A 16,576-nucleotide genomic window follows, 5' to 3' on the forward strand; every position below is an offset into this window, starting at 1 on the left:
CTGAGTCTGCCTTATTCTCTTTTCCTGTTGCTATGAGAAAAGTACCCCAAGAAAAGCAAGTTAAGAGAGAAAGAATTTATTTCACTTCAGATGAGCAGTCCATCATGGTGGAGGGGCGAAGGTGGGAGGAACGGAAGCAGTTTGCCAATCACATCATTCATAACCAGGAGGCAGAGGCTGAGGAGCACTCAGCTGGCTTGAGATGCCAAAGAGCAAACATATTCCAGGGCTGGGTGTAGCCTGTTAGCAGAGAACTTGCCTAGTATGTCAAACTCTAGGTTTAGTCCCCAGCATCACATGAAAATGCATATGGTGTAGCTCACCAGCAGTACTGGTACTTGGGACATAGAGGCAAGAGGGTTAGGAGTTCAAGGTCACTTTTGGTGCATTATTATGCCTGAGACCATTACAGGCTATGAGACACCATTTTTAAAAATGGGTTTAAAAAAAAAAAAAGAAAAAAGCTTAGGAGTTGAGAGTTTGTCTTGCTTTATCTTGGAGACTAGAGTTCAAATCCAGGCATCCGTGCTGGATGGCTTGTAAGCACAGCAACTCCAGCTCCAAGGGATCCAGTGTCCTCTCCTGTCCCCCTTGGCATACATATAGACCAGTAACATGGGGAAACACAAACGTCTAGTGAAGAAAAATTTAATTAAAAAGCCAAAATGAGAAAAAGGAAATACACGTCCAACTCATGCTTCTGTTTTCATGGAATTGCCGAGATAAAAAGACACGGAACATAGGTACTTACGAAAATATACAGTGGGTCATATTCCACAGATGTGGCTAAGCCCTCAGGTGGTTTCATACTCAAGATGGAGGGCTTTTCTGAGAGCTGTGCGGTGTCCTTCTTGGGTAGGGTTATGATGGTGGTGACTTCATCCTGTGTAAGGACCCAGAATGACCTGTTAGCCTCCTTTTTTCCTCAAAGAGTTATTTATTTTATCACACACATGTCTGACTGCATGTATATGCAACTGTGTGTGTGCCTGTTGGATCCCCTGGAACTGGGAATATGGATGGTTGTAAGCTACCATATGGGTGGTGGGACTCAAACCCGAGTTTTCTTCAAGAACAACACATTTCCTTACCTACTTAGCCATCCCTCTAACTCAATGACCTGTTAGTCTTGATGGCAGGATATGAGTAGTGAGAACGATTCTTAAATTTGAAGATGTATTACCTCAGCACCATGCTTCAGGGGTCGAGCAAGTTTCTGAAGTCTGTAATTTGTTGAGGACTTGTTGACAGAAAATGGGTGATATCCCTTGATTTTGTATAATTGCGGAACCTGAAAAGGAAGGAAGACAACATACTGGTAACATGTAAAAGCATGCTTTATATAGCTACTTCCTTCAAATAGATGCATCCCTTCTTGGAAGAAGGCCCACTAAGGCTCAGGTAGTAATTGAAACTCGCAAGTCTCAAGAAGTCCCTGAAACTTACAAGATTCACAAAAAAAAAAAAAACCTCCTCTCCAAGGTGAACAATTCCTGTGGGAGAGAAAACTCTGATTTGCTGAGCTGCCTGCAAATTGTGCAGGGTGCTTCAGAGATGCAGCTTTAGTGAGTCCTCACCCATGACAATGTGGGGTTTTAGTGATGCAGGTCCCTTTGAGTCATCCATGCTCCTATATACATCCCTTAACCCATGTACCTGTAAGTAATTCTAATAAACATTCTGGATCTTCAAGCTAGACTGAGGGAAACAATTTCTTTATTCTGTCATCAGTGCCTTATCTAGAGTTAATAGACATTTGTATTTTCTTTAAAAAAGAAAATGGCCCACAAGAATCCATTACTGTTTGTTAGGTTAGCATCTCAACAACAGCTGCCTAACAAGGCCAGTCTTGAGCCTTGTTCTGAGTCTTGGCACATGTCAGTATTAAAATTATTTTCTTATACCAGATGGCTTCACTGGAGACATACCTAAACATATTTTTACTTTTAAAAGCACAAGTGGTCCTACATGTCAAGAAAGGCCGACTGTCCAGACAGTGGTGGCACACGCCTTTAATCCCAGCACTTGGGAGGCAGAGACAGGTGGATATCTAGAGTTTGATGCCAGCCTGATTGAGGCCAGAGTGAGATCCAGGACAGCCAAAGCTACACAGAGAAATCCTGTCTTGAAAAACCAAAATCAAAGAAGAAAGAAAAGAAAGAAAAGGCGGAGTAAGTAGTGTCTTAAGGTTTCTAATATATAGAGAGCTTCCTAGATGTGTACTATATCCTGGATATATATGTAATATGTGCGTAACATACTATGCCCAATTTTCATGTTGGCCTTAAAGAACAAGAACCTGAGATGTGCTCAATGCACCATCAAATAATAGAGAAAATGCTGTGTGCCACTCCACATCAGCCAGAATTGAGCAAATACTAACAAAATAATGCAGTTCAAATTGAAGCCTATTTTGCTTCTTCCTAAGAAACCTGAGGACCAGTAAGATGGCTCAGTGTGTTTTGCCATCAAACCTGATGATCAATTTCTAAGACTCACACTGTAGAAGGAGAGAATCAACCCCCCAAAGTTTTCCCCTGCTGGTCCCACACACACTAGTGTGTGTGCCTCCCCGGTGATTAACAGATGATAGTTATAAGCAACCGAGATAATTTACGTTCTATGCAAGTCTCACCTTTAAAGTGAAGTAGGGATAATTGTGCTTGATTTGAATGTCTGAGGATTTAATTGGGACTTGTCCAAGGCCATCAAGAGCCTATGGGGAAACAGAACAACAACAAAAAAAACACATAAAAAGACAGACACACATCTGTGAACAGAAAGAGCTGTGTGTGTGTGTGCTGTTATCATGTTTGAAACATGACCTGAACAGTTCTGTGCTCACAGTAGCCCTTCCCATGTCTGCAGTTGCTATCTGAGCTGTGGGCACAAAGGCAGCTTCTACCCTCTCATGTCTCTGTCTGTGAATCTTATGGACAATCATGTAGGCTGCCACATACCTCTCTGTGATGGTTAATTCAGTTAACTAAGAGCCAAGCTACTGGGCATACTTATGAGGGGTTGTCTTGACCAGGTTATTTTGAAATGGGAAGATCCACCCGAGATGTGGGTGGCTCCGTTCAGTGTCAGCCAAGCAGATGTCTGAGGAGGAAGCTTTGATGTTGCCTCATCACCTAGACATTTCACCGGCTGCTATCCACCCTGTTTCTGCTACTATATCCTCAGCTGAGATCAAAACTCAGCTTCTTTGGATTTCTGTTGCAGATTGAGGACCAGTGGCTCACCAGGGTTTTCAGTGGCAGGTCACTAAGGAATGTGACCTATGGACCAAGCAGCTACCGCATTCTCAGCCCCTCTGGTATAAGGTAGTTGTTGTTAAACTACCCAGACTGTATTGTACAAACAAATCTAATAACACAGCCCCACTTTCTCATGTTCTTGGTTCCAGAGTTCTGTCAGGCTTAAAGGACTTTGCTCATGAGCCCTGGGAGGTCAAAGTAGCAACTGGTGAGGTCAGCAAAGGAGTTGTCTTGTCTGAGGTAGCTGCCTCACAACCTTCTGGTCTACCTCCTAGGACAGTTTGAAGCCAAAGTTCAAGGTTAGCTCCTCTCACCCTGTGAGAGATTCAGAGCTCCTCATGGGCTAAGCCAAGTCCTTTGCCAAAGAGCACTGTGGTTACACTTCTCTACCCAGGCCCCACCTCTGTGCTGGCCTTCTGAAGGTGCTGGTCCTCAGGGAGATTCTGCACAGCCATCTGCCTCAGACACCCAGACACCCTGGGGCAGCCCCAGGTATATTTCGGCACCCAACAAATATCATTCTTTATCTTATTCCAATTAGGCACCACCATGCCCTTAATATGGTCAGTTGCTAACATGTCATCATTTAAAAGAGATAACTCAATTTAAAATTTGCTAAATGTAAAAAAAAATATGTGCATCTTAGAATCGATGAAGTCACATCTGAAATGTAAATACAGAGAATATCCAATAAAAACAAAAAGAATTGATGAAGTCTAGCACCCAAAGCCCTTAAGATATGACTTGTGCTAAATGGCCATATGAAGATTAATTATTATTATTACTATTTATTATTGTTGTGCATATGTTGATATATGTGTGGGTTCATGTATGTGCAGGTTCATGTATGTGTGGGTTCATGTATGTGCAGGTTCATGTATGTGCAGGTTCATGTATGTGCAGGTGCATGTATGTGCAGGTGCATGTATGTGCAGGTTCATGTATGTGCGGGTTAATGTATGTGCGGGTTCATGTATGTGTGGGTTCATGTATGTGCAGGTGCATGTATGTGCAGGTGCATGTATGTGCAGGTGCATGTATGTGCAGGTGCATGTATGTGCAGGTGCATGTATGTGCAGGTTCATGTATGTGCAGGTACATGTATGTGCGGGTGCATGTATGTGCAGGTTCATGTATGTGCAGGTTCATGTATGTGCAGGTGCATGTATGTGCAGGTTCATGTATGTGCGGGTACATGTATGTGCGGGTGCATGTATGTGCAGGTTCATGTATGTGCAGGTTCATGTATGTGCAGGTTCATGTATGTGCAGGTTCATGTATGTGCAGGTTCATGTATGTGCAGGTGCATGTATGTGCAGGTTCATGTATGTGCAGGTTCATGTATGTGCGGGTTCATGTATGTGCAGGTTCATGTATGTGCAGGTGCATGTATGTGCAGGTGCATGTATGTGCAGGTGCATGTATGTGCAGGTGCATGTATGTGCAGGTGCATGTGCATATGCATACACATGGATGTGGAACACAGAAAACAGCCTCGGTTGTATTTTTACTCAGAGCTGGTTTATACTTTTCAAAAGTTTGATTTTTAACTTTGGTGTGTGTGTGTGTGTGTGTGTGTGTGTGTGTGTGTGTCTGTGTCTGTGTCTGTATTACACACATGTGTGGTGCTCTCTGAGTCCAGAGGAGGAGACTGGATTTCCCAGAACTAGAGTTATAAGCATCTGTGAGATATCCCTCCGGGGGCTGGGACCCAAACTTTGATCCCCTGGAAGAGCAGCCAGTGCCCTTCCTGCTGAGCCACCTCCAGCCCTCTACTTTGTTATTTGATACACGATCTTTCACTTTACCCGGAACTCACCAATTTAGCTATATTTGTGAGCCCCAAGGATCTGCCAGTCTCCGTCTCCCCAGCACTGAGATTACACATGCTCCCGTGCTTGGCCTTTTTTACCTGGGTTCTGGAGATCAAACTTGGGTCTTTGTGCTATGTTCCCAGACGAATTTACGATTTATTATTGTTGTTATTGCGATTATCACTCATCATGCCCATAAGGGAAGAAAGGGAGGCACCATCATACTTCAGGAAAGAGATGAGGTGGAGAGGTGGGGGTCTTCCATTGGCCGGGCCAGGAGGCTCATATGAGCACAGGCCAGGCAGATGCTGTGTCCTGTCCTCTCTCCTCTCGGGTCTATTGGGTCTCGGCCCATGCTAGGCTTCAGTCTGGGAAACAGCTCCCGTTACCAGGGCCTCCTCCAGGATGCCCATGGGGTCAGTAGGTCTGGCACAGGCTGCAGTGGACGCTCACAGATTCCTAAGCACAGCCTCCCTCAGAGCCTCTCAGAGTAGGAGGGGGGACCGAGAGCCGGCTTGGCTAGCAGTCTGCCCACACCCAGATCCTGGCTGCTTCCCCAGCAGAGGACAGGCACCCACCAACTCATTGTAGCTCTGAGAATCAATCGGGAAGGCAAAGGTCAGCACTTCCTCAGGCTGTAGGGAGTAGCGCCAGAGGTTGTCATCCTGACTCATGAGGGCCCTCAGCGATCGGTAGGGATTCTCTCCTGGAGAAACACAAGCAGTTTTGAGCGCTCAAGGCATTCCCAGGTGAAACCAGCGTCTTCAGCCGTGTACTTAACAGACGCCACGTGCAACAGAATATTTAGGTTTATCTTGTTCAGTGCTGTGGGGACTGATAAGGTGTCCTGCCTCTGTAAACCCCTAATTAAATGTATTGGGTCACCACACACACGCACACACACATACATGCAGGCATGTGCACACTCTCCTGCACATACACACTGACATATGCAACACACAACACATGCCAAACACCCCCATACACATATAACCTATACACAGGCACCACACAGAGCACATATTACACACATATTCACCCATACATACACCACACACCATACACACATGCATACACATACAATACCACCACATCAATACATGCACACACATACATAATACACATACCACATGCAACACATAGCAATACCACACTTATACACCCACATAACACATACACATTACACAGTGCACACACATACTCTCCATTATACATATATACAGCACACATACATAACTCTCTCTCACACAAATACAGAGCACACACCACACACACATATGTACACACACACAGCACACATACACACAAAGCACACACCACACACACATTCACTGCCACATGCACATACACATATGTACACACACACAGCGCACACAGACAGACAGACAGACACACACACACATTGCACAAGAGGAATTAGTTGGGGGGGTGATCCGCAGGAGTGGGGAGAAAGATGAAAAAGACAGCTGTGGGGTGAATAAAACTAAGATACGTGTATGAAAACATCATACTGAAAACAATTATTGTAGATCATTACCGTATGCTGATAGGTACTTCAGAAATAACATCCCGACCTATGTAGACTCAAGCATGTTGGCATTCCACACACATGTAATATACATGTACACCGTTAGTTTCCCCGCGCTTCTTGCCTCTTTTTCTCTTTAGTTTTGAGACAGGGTCTCGTGTAGTCCAGCCTGGCCTTGAACTCACCATGTAGCTAAGAATGACTGTGAACTTCTGATTCTCCTGCCTCCACCTCCCAAATGCTGGGATTACAGGTGTGTGCTGGCCGTCATGCTAAGTGTACAAGGTGCTAGAAATGAAACCCGGGGCTTCATGAATGCCAGGTAAGCAATCAACCGAGCAACAAGGTCTTTCTCTTTACTCTTAGCTTTGTTTTGTTTTGTTTTGAGGCAGGGTTTCTCTGTGTAGCCCTGGCTGTCCCAGAACACCATCTGTAGACCAAGCTGGCTTCATCTCACACACCTTCCTCTGGAGTTCTGGGGTTGAAGGTGTGTGCCACCACACGTGGATCCCTTTAGTATTTCAATTTTACCTCATTTTGCTTATTAAGCTACAATTTACTTAAATTTTTATTTTATTTTAAAAAGATTTTATTGTTATTTCTAATTATGTGAACAGGCGTGTGCATATGCATGCAGTACCCAAGAACGCCAGAAGAGGGCGACAAAAATCCCTGGCGCCCTAACCCTAACCCTAACCCAAAACTGGCCCCCTGAAAGAGCAGCAACTGTGAGCCATGTTCCAGTCCTCCAGAGCAAATTCTTACTTAAATTACCTCTGATGAAGTTTAACAAGGAAAAAATATTCAATTTTAGAAATAAAACACTATAGGAGGAATCAGAGGAAAGCTCGGCTGGAAGGAAGCAGGGTAGTCTTGTGGAGAGGGGGTGCCGTTACTGCTCAGGGAGGTGAGGGAGTGCTAGAGGCAGGCCTGGGGCAGGGCGAGGTCCACAACTGTGTCCTCTGTCCTCTCTGTCCTCTGTGTGTGTGAACCACAGACTGGAAACTCATCTGTGTACTGGGAGAAAATTATGACTTGGCCTTTGGTTCTTGGAAGCACTTTGTGGACCAGAGGGTCAAATGGATCCCCCTTCTCTCTCTCTCTCTCCCTCCCTCCTTCTCTCTTTTGATTGAGTATGTGCATGTCTATGTTCACATGGGTACACATGTATATGAAAGTATGTAGTGTGTGGGTGTCTGCATGTGGAGGTCATAGGTCAACTTCAACTGTCGCTCCTCAGGTGTGCACAAGTTTGCTTTCTGTGACAGCCCGCAGCTTGCTAAGCTGGTGGGTAAGCGCCAGGGCTCCTCTGGCTCAGTCACCTCAGTGCCGGGATTACAAGCCTGTGCCACCAGACCTGGCCTTTTCAGTGTGGGTTCTGAGGATCAAATACTTGCCAGCCATGTTGTTTATGGACTGAACTGTATTCCCAGCCCCAGCATCAGAATTTCCTGAAGCACCAGCCAGTATGGCGCTTGAAGCTTTGTGTGGGAATTCGAGATGGAGAATCCACTAGATTCAAACAGTCACTCAGCAACCGTACATCACAAGTATCCCTGTGTCTCTGCTGATGAGAAACAGCAACGGACAAGCAGAGATCAAGCTGAGGCCGGATTTCATGGGTACCACCACTCGGTCTAGGGTAGGTAGACCTTGGTGATGAACTGGGCAGGCACTTAAGGCAACTCTGGAGATCTGAGGTAGGTGTAGAAACCACCCTCAGAGATGTCCACGTCTCCACCCCCAAGGCCATACAGTTGTGCAGGGTACTTCCCAAGGTGAAGGGAACTAGCAGATGTAGGTTACTCAGGCCTCTCCAAGGGAAGAGTTACTCTGAGTGTCAGGGCAGGCCTGATGACACCCCAGGGTTGGTATAAAAGGTGGGGCAGGAGCCAAGGGGAACAGACAGGCAGCTTTCAACCACAACAGGCAAGGAACCAATCTGCCAAGAGCTTGCTTTCAGACTCCTGGTCTGTGTGCTCATGTGTGCCTGTGCACCTCATGTGGAGGCGGGAGGACTCACGTGGGTGTCAGTCTTTGGTGCTTCATGCCTCTTGCTTGTGATAGGATCTCCCATTGGCCTGAACTTCAGCAAACAGGCTAGGCCAGCTTCTCAGGACTGTGACAGGGACGCTTGTGCCCAGCCCTTCATTGTTTTCCAGGGTTGAACTCAGGTCCTCACAGTTTCCAGTCGAGTGCTGACTGAGCCATTACCCTGACCCTGATCTGTGTAATGTTAAGCTGCGAGGCTGGTATCGGTTTGTTATAGTGACACCAGAAAACCAATGTGTAGGGTTTGTGATGTGATTTGATGTCTCCAGAGCTGGGCTCATCAAGGAGAGACTTGGCTCTAAGAGGCCATGGTCACCAGCACCCCTCGGGTGTTTTTACCCTGTATCAGTGTCCGCTTGACTTGCACAAGCTTTCTCATGATGCCTTCTTTGTCCATTTCTCGGATGGCCCCCAGCATAATGAGCAGCCTTCGTTCAAGCAGTACCTGCGATTGGAAAGAACAGCTTCAAGTTAGGGATGGTGCATGGTTCTCTTGGCTGTCACAAGGTGAGCAGCTTGGCTCCAGCAGGCTCTCCTCACTGATGCGCCACTAGATGGAGTGACGCCTCTGGAGCTGAGTCCACACACAAGCCATTTTTTGCCTTCAGTGTGACAGCTTCCGGCACTTTGTCACCGCAGAAAGCTGAGTAGCATCCTAAGTCTCAACCATCACTCTCCTCTGCTTGAATATGGCTTGTCCCTAGGGGAGCCACACTCAAAAAAGGAGAGCATGCAGGTGGCATAGGATGACAGAGCGACTGAGCACATCCTTCGGTGTCAAAGAGCTGAAGGGCTGCTCTTTTTGAGACAGGTAGACTCCAGTTGGGACGGACAGGGGTGGACCGTGGCGGGAGACAGGGGAGTGTTTCAGTCATTGGGGAGGAGTAGAAATTAAGGTCCACAGTGGGGGATGATGTTCTTGGATGGGTACAGCATTGGGCAGAGGTGTGACTGCAGCCAGACATGCCACCCCATGTCTTTACTGTGTTAGAGCTCCAGAAGGCTTCATTCTTTCTCCTGTCCCACACTTCTATGTTGTGTGGTTCGGTATATCTATGTATTCATGAATGTGTGTGTGTACATGTGTGCACTGGTATACATGTGCTCATGAAGACAAGAGGTCGATACTGAGTGTCATTGCATCTCCACCTTATTTTTCAAGACAGGGTCTCTCCATGAACCCAGAGCTCTTAGGACACGCCACCTAGCCTGACATCTTACACATTGGTAAGGATGTGACTTCACACATAATAAATATTTCCTGGAGGAAAGGCATGAAGGGGAGCCACATTAGGAGGTGACTTGAGGGGAAAGCAGTGAGTCCAAATGTCACTTCGGAGAGTCCCCATTCTCCATAGAAACATTTGTCCCCAAATCCCATAACTTTAGGGTCATTGTATGAGCCCCAGCAATTCCGCTCCTAGGTGCGTATACTCTGGAGTGTAGAGAACCACATACATGTCCACTAGCTCATATATGAATGTTTATAGCAGCATTGCTTGGAATGGCTAAGTGGTGAAAATTGCTGAAATGCCCATCAGTACATGAACACATTAAAGACAAACAAACAAACAAACAAGCAAGCAAGCAACAACAAAAACCCTGGTCCATCCAAAGTGGAATATTACACAGTAATAAAAAAGAGCAAAGTGCTCATTATGACACCAGGGAAGTTGGAGATTTGAGAGAAAGGAGTCAGCTACAAAAAGTTATATACTGTGTGATTCCATTTTAAGAAATGACCAGAAGAGCCAAGTCTATAGGGGAAGAATGTAGATTTAGTGACTGCTGGGGGCCTGGGAATGAAGGAGAAGGGTGGAGTTCTTTTCTGCCGAGTTCCTTTCTGCACAACGAAAATGCTCTGGAACTAGGTAGCAGGCAGGGGTGGAGCCCAGTCTGTCCAGTGTGTCCACAATTTCACAAAACCATAAACACAAACGTGGTGCATGTCAGCCGTCCTAGCATTCCGGAAGTAGAGACAGGAGGGTTAGTGAGTTCAAAGGCTCCCCTGGGGTATAGACCCTGACCAAATAAAGAAGTACCCGTCACATAGCAATGGTGGCTGTATATATATTTGACTGTACCTTACTGTCCTCATTAGCTTTAATTCCCATGTGGCTGAGAAGGCACTCTGAGAGGGGCTCCTCAGATCAGCCTGACCTGTGACATATCTGTGGTTGTGTCTTGCTAGTTAGTGATTGGAAAAAGCTGTACCACAGCTGACAAAGCCTCTGAGCCGTGTTTCTCATGGTTTCCGGTTCAGTTCCTGCCCTGGCTCCCTTTGTGATGGACGGTGGTGTGGAAGAGTGAGTCAGACTAATCCCTTCCTTCCCCAAGCTGCTTCTGGTCAGAGTTCTATCAGAGCAACGGAAAGGGAAGGGACTAGGGAACACGCTCAATGGGACACTTCTTGGTGAATGGCATCTCTAACGGTCTGCTCCTAAAAGCCGTGATTTGATTTCCTCGCCGCTGACTGCACAGTGGAGAAGGGAAGACGGCAATCTAGAGGCGAGAGCTACCTTGCGTGCTGCTTGCTGAAACCGTCTTTGTGCCCGGTGTCTGATCAGCCACATGTTGTTAATGAGTGGATCAAAATTAGGATGAAATTCCCGGATTTTCTGTAAATATAAAAACACAGGCACACCTTACTTCTAAATACAAACTCTTCGGCCTGAGCATTTAATAAACGCTTTTGAGTTTGATCTCTGGGTGGGTGTGGTAGTACATATCTAGAGTGCCAGCAAGTCAGGAGGCTAAGGCAAGGGGATCAAAATCAGGAGCAGCAAGTGGCTCAGAGAATGAAACGGTTTGCCACCCTGTCTGATGACCTGAGTTCAGTCTCTGCCATATTGATGCTAGAAATTCAATCTTGGTCTTCAAACTGAGCAGCCAATGCTCTTACCACCCGGCCAGCTCTCCAGCCTCTGCTTCACTGTCTTGAGACGGTCTTTGAATTCAAACCACCCACTGGTTTGAATAGACTCTCTCTGTATCTCCAGCGCTGGGACTCTAGGTCCATCTGATGATTTCATGTGGGTGCTGGGATCGAACTCAGCTCTGCAGGCTTGCATAACACTTTACCGACAGAGCCATCTCCCCAGACCATATGATAAGTTTTGACGTTTTACTTGCAACTCTGCAGTGTCCCAGTTAGCCTCAGCTTGTCAGAGCCTAGAGTTGTCTGAGAAGACAGTCTCGGTTGAAGAATTTCGTAGACCAGACTGGCCTGTGGGGCAGGTATATGTGAGTTCGGGGACCTGTCTTGATTGTTAACTGATATGACGGTTCAGTCCACTGTGGGCAGAGCCATACCTAATAGGTGAGCCTGGGTTGTTTAGGAGAGTTAGCCTGCCTGTGAACCATCTAGTAAGCATCCTCCTCCTCGGGTTCTGGTGCAGTTCTCTGGCTGTGGAGTGAGTTTGTGGTCAGGGGTAAGGCTTGTGGGAAAGAGCACGCAGGCCTGACTCTGAGCTCCTGCTCTGAGTCCTTCAGTGATACAGTGTGACGCATCAAGAGTTGTGAGCAAATAAAACCTTCACTCCCCTAAACTGCTTTAACAAAAATACGAGGCAGGAGAGATGGCTCAGTGGTTAAGAGCACTGGCTGTTTTTCCCGAGGATCTGGGTTCAATTCCCAGCACCCACATAGCAGCTCACAACTGTCTCTAACTCCAGTTCCGAGGGATCTGACAGCCTCACTCAGACATACATGCAGGTAAAACATCATTGCATATGAGATAAAAAGAAAAAAAAAAACAAGTTTTTAAAAACCTCAAAAACCCTCGTAAAACAGATATACTTTATTTTAAATTGTGTGTGTGTGAGTGCCTGTGTGTGTGTGTGTGTGTGTGTGTGTGTGTGTGTGTGTGTGGCACACACTACTGGGAGTGAGGGGTCAGTGAAGGTCAGGAGAGCACATCTGATACACTGGAGCTGGAGTTACTGGGGTGGGGGTGGGGTTTGAGCCACGGATCCACCTGTCCAGGACCCTCAGGCTGTTTTTTGGTCAGAAAGAAAACAGTAAAGCAACATCCTGCAAACGCAAACAACTGAACACAACCACTCCCTCCTGACGAAGAACTTCCTATGTTTGCTGCTGTCTTTGGAAATGAACAGTTAAAGAGCCGACATAGAATTAGATCCCACGTGAAGAGACGGTACCCACCTCCTCCAAGTCACGGACAATGCGTTTGTTGCTCCGTTCTGTCTGGAGTCGTTGGAGCTCCTCCCCTATGACAGGGTCGCCTCTGTTTTGCTAGATTTTTATATTAGTAGACACACTAAAGTCAAAAACAAATGCGTGAAATTTTCTCTTTAAAGCTTGCAGAAGCTTACCGGACAATGGGTCACCCTGCCACAGGGTGCCGACAGCCTAAGGTGTCCACTATTCTTACTGTTGAGACATGGGGACATTTCATACAGACACAGAGTCTCATGTAGCCCAGGCTAGCCTGAAACTATGTGTCTGAGCATACCCGTGAACTTCTTCTGATTCTCCTGTTTCTCCTTCACAGAGCATCCCAGGGTAGGTAGGAATCAGCCTCCCTACACGCCCCCCCAAACCCCACAAGGCTTGCTTTCCTCTTTCTTTTTGATAACGTGACTGCAGTTCCTCCAGTGTGAACTTTGTTTGCCATCCTATGGCAATGCCGCAAGGTTGGCCACAGTGGCTGAAGAGGAGGTTTAGCAGTTTCGAGTGGTTTTTGTGTTTGCGGAGCAGTTGGTCCAGTTCCTACCTCTGTATTGACTGGCTCACACCTGTTTGGAGCTTCCGCTCCAGGGGATGTGCTTCCCCCTTCCGGCCTCTCAGGCACGCCACTCACAGGTGCATGCGCACACATGTGATTACAGATAAGATAAATCTTTAAAATTAAGCTTGACCATGCCTCACCCTTCCTACTCATTGAAGCCCTGTAGTTCACAGTATTAAGCTTTGCTTTTTTTTGGGGAGGGAGGAAGGTCACCTCTAATTCAGATGCCAGTGCCTCAACCCTATATCCTCAGCATGTGACTCTGTGTGGCACTCAGCTCGGGATGACTCCTGACAGCAGCTTTGGGGCCTCTCATTCTGATGCTCTGTAGATAACAGGTATATCTCACATCCAGAGCCATAGCCTGAGTCTGGTCATCTCCCTGGACTGAAAGTCTCTCCCTCCCTCTACCTCTCTCTCCCTCCCTCCTTCCCCCCCCTCTCTCCCCCCTCCCTCCCTCCCTCTACCTCTCTCTCCCTCCCTCCTTCCCCCCTCTCTCTTCCTCCCTCCCTCTAGCTCTCTCTCCCTCTCTCCCTCCCTCCCTCCCTCCCTACCTTCCTCCCTCTATCTCTCCCTCCCTCCTTCCCTCTCTCTCTCCCTCCCTCCCTCTATCTCTCTCTCCCCCTCCTCCTTCCCTCTCTTTCTCTCCCTCCCTCCCTCTATCTCTCTCTCTCCCTCCCTCCTTCCCTCTCTCTCTCTCCCCCTCCCTCCCTCTATCTCTCTCTTCCTCCCTCCTTCCCTCTCTCTCTCTCTCCCCCTCCCTCCCTCTATCTCTCTCTCCCTCCCTCCTTCCCTCTCTCTCTCCCTCCTCCTCCCTCTCTCTATCTCTCTCTCCCTCCCTCCTTCCCTCTCTCTCCCTCCCTCCCTCCCTCTATCTCTCTCTCCCTCCCTCCCTCCCTCTATCTCTCTCTCCCTCCCTCCCTCCCTCCCTCTATCTCTCTCTCCCTCCCTCCTTCCCTCTCTCTCCCTCCCTCCCTCCCTCCCTCTATCTCTCTCTCCCTCCCTCCTTCCCTCTCTCTGTCTCTCCCTCCCTCCTTCCTTGTCTCTCTCCCTCCCTCCCTCCCTCTCTCTCTCTTTCCCTCTCTCCCTCCCTCTATCTCTCTCTCCCTCCCTCCCTCCTTCCCCCCACTCTCTCTCTCCCTCCCTCCCTCTATCTCTCTCTCCCTCCCTCCTTCCCCGCACTCTCTCTCCCTCCCTCCCTCTCTCTCCCCCCCAATTGAACTTGGGGTTCACACAGTCTAGGCAGGTGCCCTGCCCTCCCACTGCCTTTGCACTGTCTCCCTCCTGCTTTGGCATCGTGTTTACAACAGGAATTGCGAACATCAGTTACAACAGGCCACGGTGGCCGTTCTGACCTTGTACTTCTCGAGCGCTCTGTGCCGCTCCTCGTGGAGCTCTCTCTTAAACCTGTAAGTTGTGTGCTCTTTACCAAGGCGCACCTGCCTGTGGAGAACAAAAGCCAACTTCCAGAAGCCATCCACAAACTCCATCTTGGCAATGAGTGTCTTGTCTATGTTCTATAACCAAGAAGGGATGGGGAGAAACTGGAGGGGACCACCTCTGGAGTGAATAACAGGCCCCACGAAATGAAACTTATCGTTTAGTGATTGATGATAAAATGTGTATGAATTAACAAAAAAGGGCCTGAGAGATAGTCCATTCGGTAAAGGGTCTGTTCTGCAAGTGTGAGGAGCCGAGTTCAATCCCCCGAGCAGGAGCCTGGTATAAAATGTCAGCAGTGGAGGCATCTCAGCACCGTGCAGGGACAAAGGGTCCCAGCACCCACATGGCAGCTCACAAGGGACTGTAACTCCAGTATTAGGAGATCTGATGCACTCCTGGCCTCCACTAGTACCACACACACACACACACACACACACACACACACACACACAGGCAAACATGCAGGCAAAATGGGGAGATACAGGTAAAGTAAAATAAATCAATCTTTAAAAGAAACAATTTAAAGTGGATGCCATTTAAGGAACAACACCCAAGGTTGACTTCTGTATGTCACAAGTATACGCACATGCACACATGCACGAGTATGCACACACACATGTACACACACATGCACACACACAAATACACACACACACACATTCACAACACCAGTATTCAGGGAAATACACATCTAAGCTACACAAGACAACAGGTGCTGACGAGGATGTAGAAAACCCACAATCCTCCAGTGTTTCGGGTGAGAATGTAAAAACAGTCTGGTGGCTGAAGTGTGGTAAACTCACACAATGGAATATTATTCAGCTATAAAATGTGCAAATGAGTCATAAATGCTGAGATATAAATGAACCTTGGAAATGTTTTAGGTGACAGAAGCCTGTGACTAAACCTTGAGCTACTGGCTAATAGATGAATCTAGTATCTAATTTAAACTCCATTAGGAAGAGATTAAGGATTGAATAGGCACGGGTGAGATGGTTTAGCAGGAAGAGGGTCTTGCTGCCAAGTCTGACGTCTCAAGTTCAATCTCTGGACCCTATATGGTGAAAGGGGAGAAACAAGTCCTGCAAGTATGTATGTGTTACACCCACGATGAATGGATGAATGTTTCAAGTTTAAATACTCGCTCCTAGAAATCGAATGTTTCCCTAGAGACAAACAGCAGAGGATGTGCATTTCCACTGACTCTTACTGAAGTTGAACTCATAGCAAGGTTCCTGGGGAGCTCTAGTTTAGTTCAAAAAGGAAACGTTCATGTAAGCCCAGAAACACAAGAGTGCTCCTATCTGAACATCTGTTACCAGGCCTGCCCCCAGCTGCTCTGAACATCTGTTACCAGGCCCGCCCCCAGCTGCTCTGAACATCTGTTACCAGACCCGCCCCCAGCTGCTCTGAACATCTGTTACCAGGCCCGCCCCCAGCTGCTCTGAACATCTGTTACCAGGCCCGCCCCCCAGCTGCTCTGAACATCTGTTACCAGGCCCGCCCCCAGCTGCTCTGAACATGTTACCAGGCCCGCCCCCAGCTGCTGTGCTCCTCAGGGCATGGGGCTCACAGGAAGGTGCGGGTCATGGGGTGTGATGTGGGTACCTGAATCACCCCAGGTCTGTCTGGAAATGGGGACTAGGGTATCAGGAAGGAAGAAAGGGCCATATGCCCACAGTTTGTGGTTGCTCTGTCCTGTCTGTGCATGTGTAGGAAACTTGTCTTA

The 16,576-nt window shown here is 47.6% G+C and overlaps 1 protein-coding gene across 1 annotated transcript in view; it reads right to left on the minus strand.

Annotated features, from left to right (window-relative positions):
• CFAP221 (cilia and flagella associated protein 221) overlaps positions 1 to 16,576 on the minus strand; it is a gene marked incomplete at both ends in the record, with an annotated part of 71,711 nt that overhangs the window by 12,888 nt on the left and 42,247 nt on the right. Inside the window, 8 exons of the mRNA XM_080918617.1 lie at positions 752 to 883; positions 1,184 to 1,291; positions 2,636 to 2,716; positions 5,653 to 5,780; positions 8,994 to 9,099; positions 11,174 to 11,272; positions 12,819 to 12,908; positions 14,760 to 14,847. Coding sequence (XP_080774743.1) covers positions 752 to 883; positions 1,184 to 1,291; positions 2,636 to 2,716; positions 5,653 to 5,780; positions 8,994 to 9,099; positions 11,174 to 11,272; positions 12,819 to 12,908; positions 14,760 to 14,847 — 832 coding nt within the window. The remainder of the gene's footprint in view (positions 1 to 751; positions 884 to 1,183; positions 1,292 to 2,635; positions 2,717 to 5,652; positions 5,781 to 8,993; positions 9,100 to 11,173; positions 11,273 to 12,818; positions 12,909 to 14,759; positions 14,848 to 16,576) is intronic.

The sequence above is a fragment of the Micromys minutus genome (genome assembly GCF_963924665.1).
Source record: "Micromys minutus genome assembly, chromosome: 6".
Lineage (NCBI taxonomy): Eukaryota > Metazoa > Chordata > Mammalia > Rodentia > Muridae > Micromys > Micromys minutus.